This window comes from Odocoileus virginianus, chromosome 7, assembly GCF_023699985.2.
Source record: "Odocoileus virginianus isolate 20LAN1187 ecotype Illinois chromosome 7, Ovbor_1.2, whole genome shotgun sequence".
In the NCBI taxonomy this organism is placed as follows: Eukaryota; Metazoa; Chordata; class Mammalia; order Artiodactyla; family Cervidae; genus Odocoileus; species Odocoileus virginianus.
In genome coordinates, this window is record NC_069680.1 from 61,332,982 (window position 1) to 61,347,807 (window position 14,826).

At 49.5% G+C, this 14,826-nt stretch overlaps 1 protein-coding gene across 1 annotated transcript in view; it reads left to right on the forward strand.

The window, feature by feature from the left end:
- Window positions 1-14,826, forward strand: part of CDH23 (cadherin related 23) — a 428,604-nt gene that overhangs the window by 101,605 nt on the left and 312,173 nt on the right. Inside the window, 3 exon segments of the mRNA XM_070470793.1 lie at window positions 9,002-9,144; window positions 10,096-10,143; window positions 10,256-10,348. Coding sequence (XP_070326894.1) covers window positions 9,002-9,144; window positions 10,096-10,143; window positions 10,256-10,348 — 284 coding nt within the window.

Sequence of the window (14,826 nt, forward strand, 5' to 3'; positions counted from 1 at the left end):
AGTCTGATTCTCTCCCTCCTAACTGCCTAGAACCTGATAGGAGCAGACTGCTGTTAATAGATACTTGGCCCCTGATTGGGAAATGACTGTATATCAGGGCTGATGTGAAGTCCTTGTAAGTCACAGGTTGCAAAAGTTTGCTTCCACATGCCTTGGAGGATTGATTAGCAGTGGCTGTATGAAACCCAGTGTTGTGAAGGATCCTAAAGTTGAATATAGACTCAACAGAAAAGGGAGCTGTGATTGATTAGTAATGTCTGCTTGGGTTGGGGAAGGAATGGGTCAGTTCCTCAGCCCCAAGAGCAGACTGATTGTCATGGAGGGGTGGGGAGAGTTGCCAAGTGTGCCCCAGAACATCAGCCTCCACCTTCAAGGGAGTGATGCCTGCTCCCTGCTGTGCAGTTACAGACGACAAATCACGGAGCACAGAGGAGGGAGACCTTCATGACAGAGGAGGCATTTGAGACAGGTTTTTAGGGTGACCAAGAGCTGAGAGTCCATGAGAGGAGGAAGGGCCTTCCAGGCTGAAGGAACAGCTCCAGCATGTGTGTAGGAACAGCCGAGGTCCTCGTGTGCCTGAGAGGTGACAGCGGTGCATCGGTCTGAGCCCAGGGCCGTGGTGGGAACGTGACTGGCCAGGGAGTTGAGCACAGGTTGGGGGGAGCACTGGCCATCCAGGAAGGAATTTGGTTTGAATTCTGTGTGAACTGTGGCAGGTGTCTGAGACAGGCATAGCACAGTCAGAGGCTTGCCTTCAGCAGATGCTACTATGAGGGTGAAGCACAGTAAACTCTCCTTACCCTTAATTCATTCTGTAGTGCCCTGTCCGTGTTTGGGAAACGTAGCCTTCATCCTTCCCCCATTGAAAACATAAAAATAATATAAAAAGGCCTTGCAGCCTGCCACTTCGCTGCCTGAGTTTCTGGCCCACCCTGGTCCAGCAGGTAAAGACTCACAGCTCCCCAGGAGTGCATGACATGCCAATCCCAGGCCTCACCCCTCAGTGCAAATAACAATAATAACAATAACAGTCATCTCAGTGAGCAGCATGGGCCCAGCAGGGCTGCAAAGGAAGCTGTGATTGTCCACCCCTTGCCAGGAAGATGGATATGGCCTGCTGCTAAGGAGCTGAGGCCATTGTGGGGATGTGTCACCAGTCCTGTGCCTCCCAGGGAGGGGCATTTGCAGTCTGTTGGACAGATCCCTGCCCTGACTGGGGTTCCTGGCTTCCAGAACAGGGTTTACTGCCCAAGGATGGGGTACTTGGGCCCTAGGATAGGGTACACTGCCAGTGATGGGGTACATGGCACCCAAGTTGGGATACACTGCCCAGTATGTGATGCATGGCCCAAAAATAGGGTATGTGAACCCAGGGTGGGGTACATGGTCCCAGGATGGGGTACCTGGTGCCAGGATAGAGTCTTTAGCCCCAAGAATAAGGTACACTGCCCCAGATGACCCCCAGGAGAGAGTACATGTCCTCAGGATAGGGTACAAGGCGGTCCCTGAGAGAATGGACCATCAGCCAATGGTGCCCCAGTATGATTCCACCTACATCCAAAGCCAAGTGCTTCTAGTTTGGGCATTAGTAGGTTTTGATTAGCCATGCTTTTCCCTGTCCATTAGTGTACATAATTAAAAGTTAGTTTACTATATTCTCTCCTCTTGTCGTGGCTCAGAAATCTTCGTGACTTTTGGGGGCTGTCTTTTCCCAACACGTCTCAGCAGTTGGCAGCATCCATTTATTAACCCCATGACTATTTACTGAGTGCCTCCATGATGCCAGCCCCATGTTAGGCTTAGGGATACAACAGGGAACATGACAGGCTAGGCTGCTGACCCCATAGAGCTAATATGAATGTGTGTGTGGGGAGGCAGACAGATGGGTTGGAGCAGGTAGTCAGCAAATTAAGTGAATAAACAAAATCATCTGAGATGAAGTAGGGGCTGTGAAGACAGTGACGTGGGGTGTGTGGGCACAGAATGACATCTCTTTAAACAGACTCTATCTATATAATGGGATATGTGAGTTACCTTCTCCGAGAAGGGAACTCATGACCTGAGAGGTGAATAATGAGTAGCATGTAGTGACCTCAGGTTGGAACATTGCTGGCAGAGGACACAACCAGGGCAAATGTCCTGAGGCAGCTACAGAGTGTTCAGGGGCAGAGGCAAGACCATGGCAGAGGTAGGGGTGAGTCCAGGGACCACTTTGTGAGATGCAGTGGGAGGATTGTCTCGGGTGAGGTCACAGGGGCCTTAGATGTGATCTGGTTTAAGTTTGGGTTTAAAAAAAAATTTTTAATTGTGGTAAAAGACATGTAACATAAAATTTACCATCTTAGCCATTTTAAAGTATACAGAGTGTTAGGTATGTTCACAGTGTTGTGCAGTCAATCTCCAGAATTATTTTCATCTTACAGAACCAATACTGAACCCCTTAACAACTCCCATCCCTCACTGTCCCCAGCCCCTGGCAACCACCCTTCTAGATTCTGGCCCTATGGTTGTGACTCCTTTAAGTATATCATGGAAGCAGAATAATACCACTGTTGGTCTTTTTGTGACTGGCTTATCAGCATAGACTTAGCATAAGGTCCTTGGGTTTCATCCATGTTGTAGCATTTGTCAGAATTTCCTTCCTTTTTAAGGCTGAATAATTTCTATTGGATATAGGTGCCCCATTTTGTTTATTCTTTCGTCCATCAGTGGACACTTGGGTCACTTCCACCTTTTGACCATTGTAACTAAAATGCTGCTATGAACATGGGTATACAGTGATTTAAGTTCTTCAGGGTTCCAGCCATGAGGTAGGCTGAGCCCTCACCTGGATTGCATTGCCTCAGGGTAGAGGGGGCCAGCCTCTCTGAGCTACCCTTCCTCATGAGGTAGGGGATGCCAAGAACAGAGAATCCTCCAGAAGCACCAATTGAGCTGAGAGCCCTAAGACTGAGCCTTTAAATCATCCTGGGGCCAGAGGAGCTTTTCTCTGCATCCAAAATGTGAGCCATAAACCAGGCTGACTTACAGGCAGTACTCACTGGTCTGGTTGTTTATGGCCAGCATCCTTTCTGATTGGTTGATGCCTGTACTGTGCCTGTTGTTAAATATTTGAATATCACCCTGCTATAAACCAATCTCAGAACTTCTAAACCTGGCTGTGTGTCAGAATCTCTTGCAGGGAGAATGGAAACTGCTGTTTAAACGTTCACACTCTAGGCTCCCTCCGCGGCCTATCAAGGAGCAAGGCTTGGGAATCTGTATGTAACAAGCACCCCAGGTGATCCTGATGCCATAGTCTTAGAGGGTCTTATGAAGCAGAAGCAGGTCTTGTGATGAGAGTTCAAGTGCAAACAGTTTATCAGGGAGGAGAGTCCAGGAAACACAGGTCAGGGAGTAAGAATATGAGACTGTGAAGAGAAGGAAGTCATAAAGATGCTTCATCAACCAAGTCACCCCAGTGGGCAAGTGGACATGAATCCCATGGGGGAACTTCAAGAGCTGGTTTGGAACACAGCCTTTTAATTACTCTGTGAGAGATGAGGGAGCTAGGGCATTTATCTAGCAACTCTTTATATGCCATCTTTTATCAGTCATTCATTGAGTGCTCTACCAGGGGCATTAGTTCCCTGGCATAAACAGGCCTGTCCTGCGTATGGTTGAAGCAGTCTCTGGTGGTCAGAACCCCTCAGGACTGGCTTTGGTGGTGAGGCTGGTGTGTGACAGTGGTATGTAAGGAATAGTGGGCAGGGCAGCCACGGCATCGGCTACGGAGGACTGCCGAGTTCCCATCATTCCACCTACAGGGATTGGTAAGCCCCTGTGAAACAATGATTATCGTTCTTACCACTGAAGAGAGTTTGAGCAAGCTCTGGGAGTTGGTGATGGACAGGGAGGCCTGGAATTGCTGCAGTCTATGGGGTCGCAAAGAGCTGGACACGACTGAGCCACTGAACTGACTGACCACTGAAGAGAACTTCGAGTCTCATCCATTGTTGGCAGAAATGTAAATAGTGGGATTGCTATGGAAAACAGTTTGGTGGTGGGTCCTCAAAGAGTTAAGAGTTTCTATTGCTGCTGCTGCTAAGTCACGTCAGTCGTGTCTGACTCTGTGCAACACCACAGACAGCAACCCAACAGGCTCCTCTGCCCCTGGGATTCTCCAGGCAAGAGTACTGGAGTGGGTTGCCATTTCCTTCTCTAATGCATGAAAGTGAAAAGTGAAAGTGAAGTTGTTCAGTCATGTCCAACTCTTAGCAACCCCATGGACTGTAGCCTACCAGGCTCCTCCGTCCATGGGATTCTCCAGGCAAGAGTACTGGAGTGGGTTGCCATTGCCTTCTCCAAGAGTTTCTATAGGACCCGGCAATTCCACTTCTAGATATATACCCACCCTGCCCCCCAGAATTGAAAATAAATGTCCAAACAAAAACTTGTCCACAGGTGTTCATAGCAGCATTATTCACAGTAGCCAAAAGGGGGAAACAACTCAAATGTCTATCAACTGATGATATGGGTAAACAAAATATAGCATACCATATAGTGGAATAGTCGTCATAATAAGGAATTAAATACTAACATACTAGCACAGGGAACTCTGCTCAATGTTATGTGGCAGCCTGGTTAGGAGGGAAGTTTGGAGATAATTGATACATGTATATGTATGCATGTCTGAGTCCCTTTGCTGTCCACCTGAAACTCTCACAACATTGTTAATCACCTGTACTCCAATAAAAAATAGAAAGTTAAAAATACTAATACCTGTTACAAATGGATGAATCTTGAAAACATTATCCTGAGTGAAAAAAAAAAACCCAGCACTTACTGTATGATTCTATTTATATGAAATATCCAGAACAGGAAAATTTGTAGAGACAGACAGTGTGGATTAGCAGTTGCCAGAGGCTGGGGGAGGAGGGAATGGGGAGGAATGCTAATGGGGATGGGTTTCCTTTTGGGGTGATGAAGATGTTCTGGAAACAAATAATGGTGATGTTTACACCACATTGTGAATGTGCCACATGCCACAGAATTAATTAAAATGATACACTTTGTATTATATATATTTTACTACAATTAAAAAGAAGAGCTCCAGGCATTGCATAGCCTGAGTTGCAGGGTCTACTGTTTTCCAGGTGGGAAACAAACCCAGTGCATGTTGTGTGTACACCAGGATCCCACAGCCGGAATGGTTCTCTTGAGGGGCTGCTTCTGGGGGCACTACGTGGGAGTTGGGCCCCACAGCTTGGCTTCTTTCCTGTCTGAATGGTGCAAACAGAGGTTGCTGGAAGCCTCCCTAATGGGGAAATGAGTCCTGTGTCCTGGAGAGCCAAGCCAGGCCTGGCTTCTATAGAATGGCAGGATAGCTGGGCGGGGGAGTATGTGCCTAGCAGGAAAATTGCGGGGCGTCTTGTCTTAAATATAATATTAAATTGGCACCTTTAATTAGTACACTTAGAAAAGGTCACTAGCAATTACCTGGGACACAAAGAAGGCGTGAGCAGGCAAGAGCCCGTGAGGAAGCCGAAAAGGACCATTTTGAGCAGCACATAATTGAGGGGAAAATGGATAAAAGTCCAGAAAATTACAGGGTGGGTGACAGCAGCTGATGGCCCCATCCCTGTCCTGCCCAGCGCCCCCCTTCTTGGGAGAGCCTGAGCATCAGGTCTGGGAGAGCAATTAGGGATACTGGGCCAAGTTGTGTGACCTTGCGTGGGGGGCCAGTGTGGCCTTTCTGGAATCCCATGGACTGGCTGGGAGCTTGGCCCCATATTCTCCACCTGGGCTGGGCCCTGAAGGAGGTTGACAAGTGAGATTTCCAGTCCAGGCGGCTAACATGGACTTGTTGATGTATTGTGGACAAACAGGGACCCCATGGTCCTCAGTTTCCTCGTGTTGAATCTCCCCAAGGCCTTGGGAAGTAGCTCATTATTCCTCAGACTTTTCCACTAAAGGACCCCTGAGGGTATCAGAAAGGAACCAGGTGTCCCTGGAAGTCAGCAGGAGGCTGGAAATTCTTTTATGTTTTAGATTATATCTTTAAAAATGAATTAAATATTATACTCATATTATATTCCTATTTGTCTTAGTATAAAATAGTTGCTTGTCACTGAGTGACACAGATGCTTTGGGGAGATGTGCTTGGTTTTTCTATGACTTCACATATCTCCTCCTTCCTCCCCTAGGAAGGAGCACTGTACTGGGAGTCTGGAAACTTGGGCTTAAGCCCTGACTCAGTTGCTCACTGTTGTACTTCGGGCAAATTGCTAAATGCTTTCAGTTTCTCCACCTTTAAAATAGGAAGGGAACTCCCCAAAAGATCTCTGTTTTTGGGCTCACATTTTATGTCTGGCATTTCATAAGAGGCTAATGATTGCCCAGTATCTGCTTTTTCTGAGTCACTTAGGGCCTGATAGAGTCATGTCTATGGAAGTCCTGAATCTTGAGTTCACATATCAAGTGTTGAGATTTGTAAGATTGTGGAAACAAATGTGGGCACTGGGCAAGAATGCCTGGGCTTTGAAGCTCTGCTCTGCCATTTTCTAATTGCGTGGCCATGGTAAATTGCTTAATCACTCTGTTACCTTATTTGTTAAGTGAGGAGAATAACAGGAAAGATTGAATTATATATTACACAGAAATCCTTAGCCAAGTATCTGGAATGTGGTTAGTGCTCCAGAATACTGGTTCTCATTGTCATGTTAGAAATTCTTTCAAAAGTTGACTTAGAAAAGCTCATCAGCATTCTTTTCTAAATAAAATCCCAAGTTTTGAATCTTTCCTTCCTTAGCTAGATCATCTGAGCTATTCAGTAAATATGAGAGTCAGTATATGGGGCAAAAAGAGTGTCCATCCCATTTTATAGGGTAAACTGAGGCTTTGAAAGAAGTGATTTGCTGAAGGCCATGGTTCTAACCTAACTACTTCGAGAATCAGATGAAAACTGCAGACCCTCCCTGCAGAGAATGACAGACTATACACTCAGAACATTTTGCACAGTTCTTGGGGGTTTAAGGACCTCTTGAAGCTACAGTAACCACCTAATCCAGTGCCTGGGACCTCTTGGTTTTAGCACATCTCCTGGGAAATGCCTCAGTTCAGTTTAGTTCAGTCACTCAGTCATGTCCAACTCTTTGTAACCCCATGGACTGCAGCATGCCAGGCTTTCCTGTCCATCACCAACTCCCGGAGCTTGCTCAAACTCATGTCCACTGAGTCAGTGATGCCATCCAACCATCTCATCCTCTGTCATCCTCTTCTGCTGCCTTCAATCTTTCCCAGCATCAGGATCTTTTTCAATGAGTCCATTCTTTGCATCAGGTGGCCAAAGTATTGGAGTTTCAGCTTTAGCATCAGTCCTTCCAATGAATGTTCAGGGTTGATATCCTTTAGGATTGACTGGTTTGACCTCCTTGCAGTCCAAGGGACTCTCGAGAGTCTTCTCCAGCACCACAGTTCAAAAGCATTGATTCTTTGGCACTCAGCTTTCTTTATAGTCCAACTCTCACATCCATACATGACTACTGAAAAAACCATAGCTTTAACTAGACAGACTGTTGTTGGCAAATGTCTCTGCTTTTTAATACGCTGTCTAGGTTTGTCATAGTTTTCTTCCAAGGAGCAAATGTCTTTTAATTTCATGGCTGCAGTCACCATCTGTAGTGATTTTGTAGTCCCCAAATATAAAGTCTATCATTGTTTCCCCATTTATTTGCCATGAAGTGATGGGACTGGATGCCATGATCTTAGTTTTCTGAATGTTGAGCTTTAAGCCTACTTTTTCATTCTCCTCTTTCACCTTTTCACTCACTAAAGGTTCTTTAGTTCTTCTTCACTTTCTGCCATAAGGGTGGTGTCATCTGCATATCTGAGGTTATTGCTATTTCTCCCAGCAATCTTGATTCCGGCTTGTGCTTCATCCTAGAAATAATGAATGCCTCAGTCCTAGACAAACTTGGGTGGTTGGTCACCCTACCTGAAGGCTACCTGAGGGGCTGCTGTGAACCCCAGGGGAAGGTGACCTACTCTAAGACTTCTTAGGCAGGGTTAGGCCAGGCATTCTCATGCCCAGAGTGGCCTCTGGCCAGGGCTTTGTTTCTTTGTGAAGGCAGCACCTCAGCCCTCTAACTGTGGACAGGAGCTAGACTTTGTTACCTGGCTTTGGACTGGAGTCCCCTGATGCTGCTGCATATCTTCCTAACCTCTGTGTACTCCACACAGCCAGCACCTAATCACTGTTGAATGAATGCCAGGTTTGTAAAATTTTCTGAATTAGAAAATATGGCTTCCATTTGGGAAAGACAGAAATCCAACTCTACTTAGGCAAAAAAAAGGGGGGGGGTGATTTATTAGCTCACACAGCTGAGCAGTCCAGGGGATAGAGCTAATATCACGTATAGTTGACTGCAGACCCTCAAACCATTAGGAATCTCTGTCCATGCACCATTTGGCTCTGTTTTCCTCCTTGTTGGCCTCATCCTCAGGCAGGCTCTTCCTGTGGTGCCAAAGATGGCTGCCAGCAGGACCAACCCCAGTGGAAGAAAACCACCTCTCTCCTACTTGTTTCAGCAGAAGTCCCAGCATTGGCTTTGATTGGCTAGTTTGGGTCACATGCTCATCCCTGAACCAATCACTGTGATCAGGGAGATGCTGTGCTCTGATTGGCTAGGGCTAAGTAGTGTGTCCATCTTGGAACATAAGAATTGAAGGGTTGTGGACTTGTGCTCATTTGAGCCACATGGAGAACTCTTTCTCTCAGTTAAAAGACAAGAGGATAGGTGGAAGTCACAGAACAAGGTGAATGATAGTTAAACACTGTGACAAGTGACCAGGGCAGAGGCGGGGAGCCTGGGATGGAGCCAAAGATGCAAAGGGGTCCTGCAGCAGTCAGGGACCTGCTGGCGGTCTGTTGGGCGACTGCTCCCTATAGGAACTCAGCTCCCTGGGTGAGGTGCTCAAGAATGGACTAACCTCCTGTTTTTGTCCTCTGTGGGTACTTCAGGTTCCTCTGTGACCCAGTTGCTGGCCCGAGACATGGACAATGACCCCCTGGTGTTTGGCGTGTCTGGGGAAGAGGCCTCCCGCTTCTTTGCTGTGGAGCCTGGCACAGGCGTGGTGTGGCTCCGGCAGCCGCTGGACAGAGAGGTATGACCCGCCTCGACCTCCACCCCAGTCCTTCCCTAGGGAGGCAGGGGCACATGCTAGAGGAAGATAGGTCATTGTCTTCTTACCCTGAAGCAGAATCTTCCTGCCTGAATGGTGTCCCTCTTCCAGGGCCAGTGCTGATGTCTGCATTTGGCTTTAGAATGGGGTGGTTGGGAGTGTCTCCAAGTAGGGGGCAACATTGGCTAGGCAAGAGGGACAGTGACCTTGGGTACATCCCCTGTAGGATAGTGGCTCCATGGGAGTCACACTTGTTGTTTCCATGTGTGTGAAAGACAGTGGCTCAATTGTGTCCAACTTTTTTGCACCGTTAGACTGTAGCCCGCCAGGCTCCTTATCCATGGTATTTTCCAGGCAACAATACTGGAGGGGGTTGGCATAAACCAACACAATTCTGTAAAGCAACTAAAAATTAAATTAATTTTAAAAAAAGGAATACTGGAGGGGGTAGCCACTCCCTTCTCCAGGGGCTCTTCTCAACCCAGGGATCAAACCCAGGTCTCCTACATTCCATAATCCTCCCCCCTACAACAAATGTTCCCCCGAAAGATATTTTCCAGAGACACAGGAACTGATGACAGTAACCCTTAGCAAATTAAAGTAAGGGTTTGAGCAAACCCACCCCCACTTTCTCCTCACATTGAAGTGGTCACACTTTGCTCAAGATCACACAGCAGATTCGAGACATAGCCCAGATTAGAACCCAAGATTCTTGACTTTTAATCTATTTCTCTTTTATGGGAAAGATCCATATTCTGAACCTACTTGTCCAATCTAAAAGACAGTGCTTATTTTGTAGCCCTCAGCTATCCAGTCCCAGACCAGCTCTTGGGGCAATGCTGGAGGGTCTCCATCCCCATGTAGGGCTCCAGACTCTGGGCCTCAGCTCGCCTCCCTAATGCTGTTCTCCTCCCTCCCTACGTTTTCTTTCAGACCAAGTCAGAGTTCACAGTGGAGTTCTCTGTCAGCGACCACCAGGGGGTGAGTGTCCCCTGAGGCCCCTGCTGCCTGGGGAGGTAGGGTCCCTGGGCCTTCGGGTAGAAAGACGCCGAAGGCTGAGACTGACATTAATTCCCCACGCTTGTCTTGCCAGGTGATTACAAGGAAGGTGAACATCCAGGTCGGGGACGTGAATGACAACGCACCCACATTTCATAATCAGCCCTACAGTGTCCGCATCCCTGAGGTAGGTGCCTCCGGGGTCACATTTGAGGGACATTTGGGGTCTGCTGCTCTGGGGCCATCTGGGAGTGGACTGATACTGGGGGATGGGCAGCTCCAGCTCCTTCTCTCCTGCCCACACCTCAGCCCAGGCACCTGCTCTGGGAACATTGGTGACCAAGCCAGTACCTCTGACGGGGCTTGTCTGCTGGTTGTAGAGAGCAGGTTGGTGGGAGCCTCACGCCTGAGAGAGGGCCCTGGATAAATCCCTGAACTCTGGCCAGAGTCAGGGATAGGATGGAGGTTGGGAGAGGCAGGTTGTACCTCGTTTTTTCCATTCACAGGGTGTGGGCCTTGGACGGGTGGGTTGGCAGACTTAAAACCCAAGGGCTCCCAGCTTTGGCCAGAACAGTCCCCCCAGGATGCGGGGCACATGCAGTGACTGGAAGGGGCTTTCTTTCTAGAACCTCATTCCCCCCAGGATGCAGGGCACATGCAGTGACTGGAAGGGGCTTTCTTTCTAGAACCTCATTCCCCCCAGGATGCAGGGCACATGCAGTGACTGGAAGGGGCTTTCTTTCTAGAACCTCACACTCTCCCCGCTGGCTCGCCGGCTGTTGGCTCCTCTGGGTCATCTGTGTACTCTGAGTGTATTTGCATGAGCGCATGAGTGTAAAACCAAGCCATTGCTGGTAATTGAGAAGTACAGATTACTGTATTATGAACGGTTTGATTATAAGCTGGCTGCTGGCCCCAGGGTTCTCATTGCTTGCTGTCCCTCTCCCTGGTGGCTGATGGCAGGCTTCTGGGCTGGCAGTTAGTGATTCCAAGACCTTGAAGGTGGCAGATAAAGAGCTTCTGACTGGGTGTCCTTCAGGCCTGCCCTGGGGGCTCTGGGTGGGACAGCAGCAGTAAAGGGTGAGGATGGGAGATGGCATCCACTTGGGAGAGAGGCAGGCTGCCACTGTGGCGCTGGGGTTCTCACCCCTTTATCTCGTTGCATGAGGAAACTGAAAGAGCTCTAGGAAAGGCCTATTTAGCTTATAGATGAGAAAAGTGAGGCTCAGCATGGGAGAGTGACTTGTCTAAGGTCACACAGCTTTGACTTCCAGCTTCCTGACTCCCAGGGCAGCCTCAGATGCCTCAAGGATGAAGAAACCTGATATCGTGCCCCCATGTTCCTGTTGCTGGCCCTCCTTACTCAACTGTGAGTCAAGGGTCCTATGCTTGTGCCAGAGAGAGGACCAACGTGCAGGTGGGGTACACTGGAGGTGCTCATACCCCCCCTGATGGAGTGGGACACAGGGAGAGAGACCCTGCAATCCAAGCACAGGGCACAGTGCCCTGAGCTGTGGCCGGCATGCCCAGGATTACAGCTTGGCTCTGGGCCCCTGCTCATTTAGAAGTCTCCCTAATTTAATTAAGGGTCTCTACGTGCCAGCCTGCACTCCGGGCCCAGGCTTAGAAACCAAGGGCATGGCTTGGAGTTAATGAGCCTTGGACCCATTGCTCAGCTGCCATCCTGGCAGGCATGGCTGCCCTCTGCCTTCCCTCACAGGGGCAGCAGACAGCAGCAACGGCAAGAGGATGAGGGGTCGCATCCCTGCTCTCAGCCCCTGGGCTGGGGCCAGCCTTTCCTATCTCCCTTGCCAGAAGAAAATGTGACCTCTAGCACTGCCCCGTTGGAATCCCCCGGGATTCTCCAAAGGCCTCTGCCTCCAAGGAGAGAGCCTCTTCAGTCATTCATTTATTTAACAAATATTTATTGAGTGTCTGCTGTGAGCGTGGCGCCGTGCCAGGCTCTCACTGCACAGAGACCTGGGAAGCCAGAGGAATATATAATGACAGGAGCCAGAACCAGAGGCCAGAGACCCCAGGCTTAGCCCCTGCTCTGCCCCCAGATTTCTGGGTCCACTAGGGTGCATCATTTAACCTCTCTGGGCCATAGTCCTCCTTCTTTAATAAAAGCAGAGGACAGGTGAGATAAAATGGCCTGCCTCCTGCCCATCTGATGAGGAGAGGGTGAGCCAAGAGGGGCTAGCTCGAAGGACACACAGTCCTTGGAGGCAGGCCCATGTGGTTTACTCACCTGCATGTAAACCTCCCTGGGTCACTTCAGTGGCCTGATATTCGATGCCCTGCTCAGGGCAGCTCCATGTAGCCAGTGGGGATGTGGTGTCAGCTGGATGGAGGCCTGGCCACTCCTGACCCAAGGTGGTTTGGCACTGACCAGCCCTGCCCTGGGGTGGTCATCTGAGCTAGAGCTTAGCTGCTGGACTCAGATTCCAGCTGGAGTACCAGTTAAGAGTCTGCTAGTCTTGGCCCAGACTTCAGCCAGGGATCTCTTGCTTACATGGAGGTCACCCTGGAAACCCCAGGCCCTCACCCTTGAGAAGCATGATTCAGTGGCAGAAGCCCTGTGGGTGTAAACAGGGTGAGAACACAAACCAGAGGAATGGGGAGGGGGCACGACAGACCCCACAAGGCATCAGTCCTCAGGGGTTACCAGAGCAATCAGAAAGATCTCGATATGCTTCCTGGAAGAGGTGGGTTTCCAGGAGAAGCTCGCCAAGGTGAGCAGCAGAGCTCCTGTGTTATATGGTGGGCAGAGGTAGCCTGGAGGTCAAGATACCTGGGCTCTAGTGCTGACAACTAAGACTGTAGACCCGTTGCTGCCCCTCTGCTGGCTTCAGCTCCAACAGCTGTTAAGCTGAGGCAGGTGGCCAGGCCCCTTCCAGGACTGACGTTCCATGGTCTGAGTAGGAATCCCAGAATGAGTGGCTCCTTCTTATCCTCCAGTACTTCATTATTCCTTGAAGGGCTGGCAAAGACCTCCAGTGGCTCCCTCCATCCACTTAGCTCCTCTTTTGGTAGTCCCAGTCACTTGCATGTCATCCCTAACCTTCCTGACCTCCACTCCCCCCAGTCCTAGGGGCCTTCATAATATTTGGGTCTGTTGTGCCCAGAACCCTGGAATAGGCATGAGGAAAAAGTTACAGGGAGGTAAATTCTAGGTCTACACAAGGAAGAATTTGCTGACTGAAACTTTCACAGTCTCCTCCCCAGCCCTGCTGAGGGATGTACTGAGCTCCCCATCCCTGAGGTTATGTTAACAGAAGCAGAAGCCTGTGTTTCAGAAGCCATCCAGTGCTGAGTATTGGAGAGATGATGAATCAGAGGCTCCCAAACATACCCCATCAGAATTTCCTGGGGAACTAGTTAGGCTGCATATTCCTGGGCCCCTGCAATTCTGAAGCAGTGGTGTGGGGAGAGCTGGCCCAGGAAGCTGCATTTTTAACTCCATGGTGACAGCACACCCTGGGGGATAACATCTGCGGCCATCCCCACCAGCGGGTTTCTCAGAGGTGCTGCAGCGGCCCATCTTTAAGAACTCTCAGCCTGTCCACAGCTTCCTAGAGACTTCAACCCGCGGGGAATCACATCCTCAGGCCTAGCACCTGAGCAGGTGGGAAGCAGGTCAAATCCAGGCACTGCCCCTTTCCTAGAGAAGTTCACCCGCCCCCTGCCCTCCCAGACCTGCCCCCTCTCCCTCCGAAAGCCCCTGCCTAAGCCGGGCAGGCGTGTTTGGGTTTGTTTGTTCTCGGTTCCTCTCCTGCCCACCCCTCTCCCCTCACTAAGCTGTTCTACATGTAATTATCCATTTTATCAGGGTGAAAGGCCCTGCAATTCACTTGTCGAAGCCCTAACGAGGCAGTGTGGATGCTTTCAAGTCCGTAAAGAAAAGGGAAATCCTGCTAGAATTGGCAACTTAATTCACCAAGCCAGCCTCGACAGACCTCATTAAGTCCCCGTGTATTCATTTCAGGCTAATGGCTGTCATGCTGACTGCTGTTTGATTTGCTGTAATAGACTTTTATGGCGTTCCAATTTGCTCAAACGTGTTTGCCTGTGTCTCTGCCCAGCAGCGCTGCTCCAGCACCTCCGTTAGGGTTGCGTGCCCACCTCTCTGACTTTCAGCACTGCCCTGTGCTCCTCCTTCTGCCCCCGGCCCTCAGCCTTCCAGCTGTGCCCCAGGGAGGTGACCCTAGGCCTAGGTGTTTGGGTCAGAGGACAGATGGTGCCAGGAGGCTCCTTGGGCTCAGGAGGGCCTCTGGAGTGTCAGGGTTGGCCATGTCACTGACGTTCCGAGAAATTCAGCCTTCTTAGCTGGGCCTTTAGCCATCTGGCCTCAGCTACCTTTCTCAGCTTATCTTCTGGTATTCCTCCACATGAATCCTCCTGTCAGCCAAGGGGCTAAGCCAGTGCCTCCGAGCATGCGTCTATGTGTCACTTTTCTTTGTAAAACACATGTCATACTGTTCTAACTAGTTCTGGAGTGTTTTCTTTCTTCTTGCAGCCTAACTCTATTCTGCCTGTCCTTCAAAGTCCAAATCTGATCCACTGTGCTTTGATTCCCTCAAATTGTTTGAAATGAACACAAACATTTGTTGAACAGCTATGGAGCGGGGCCCAGGGATTTTCAGTTGGCTTGGCAATTCAGGG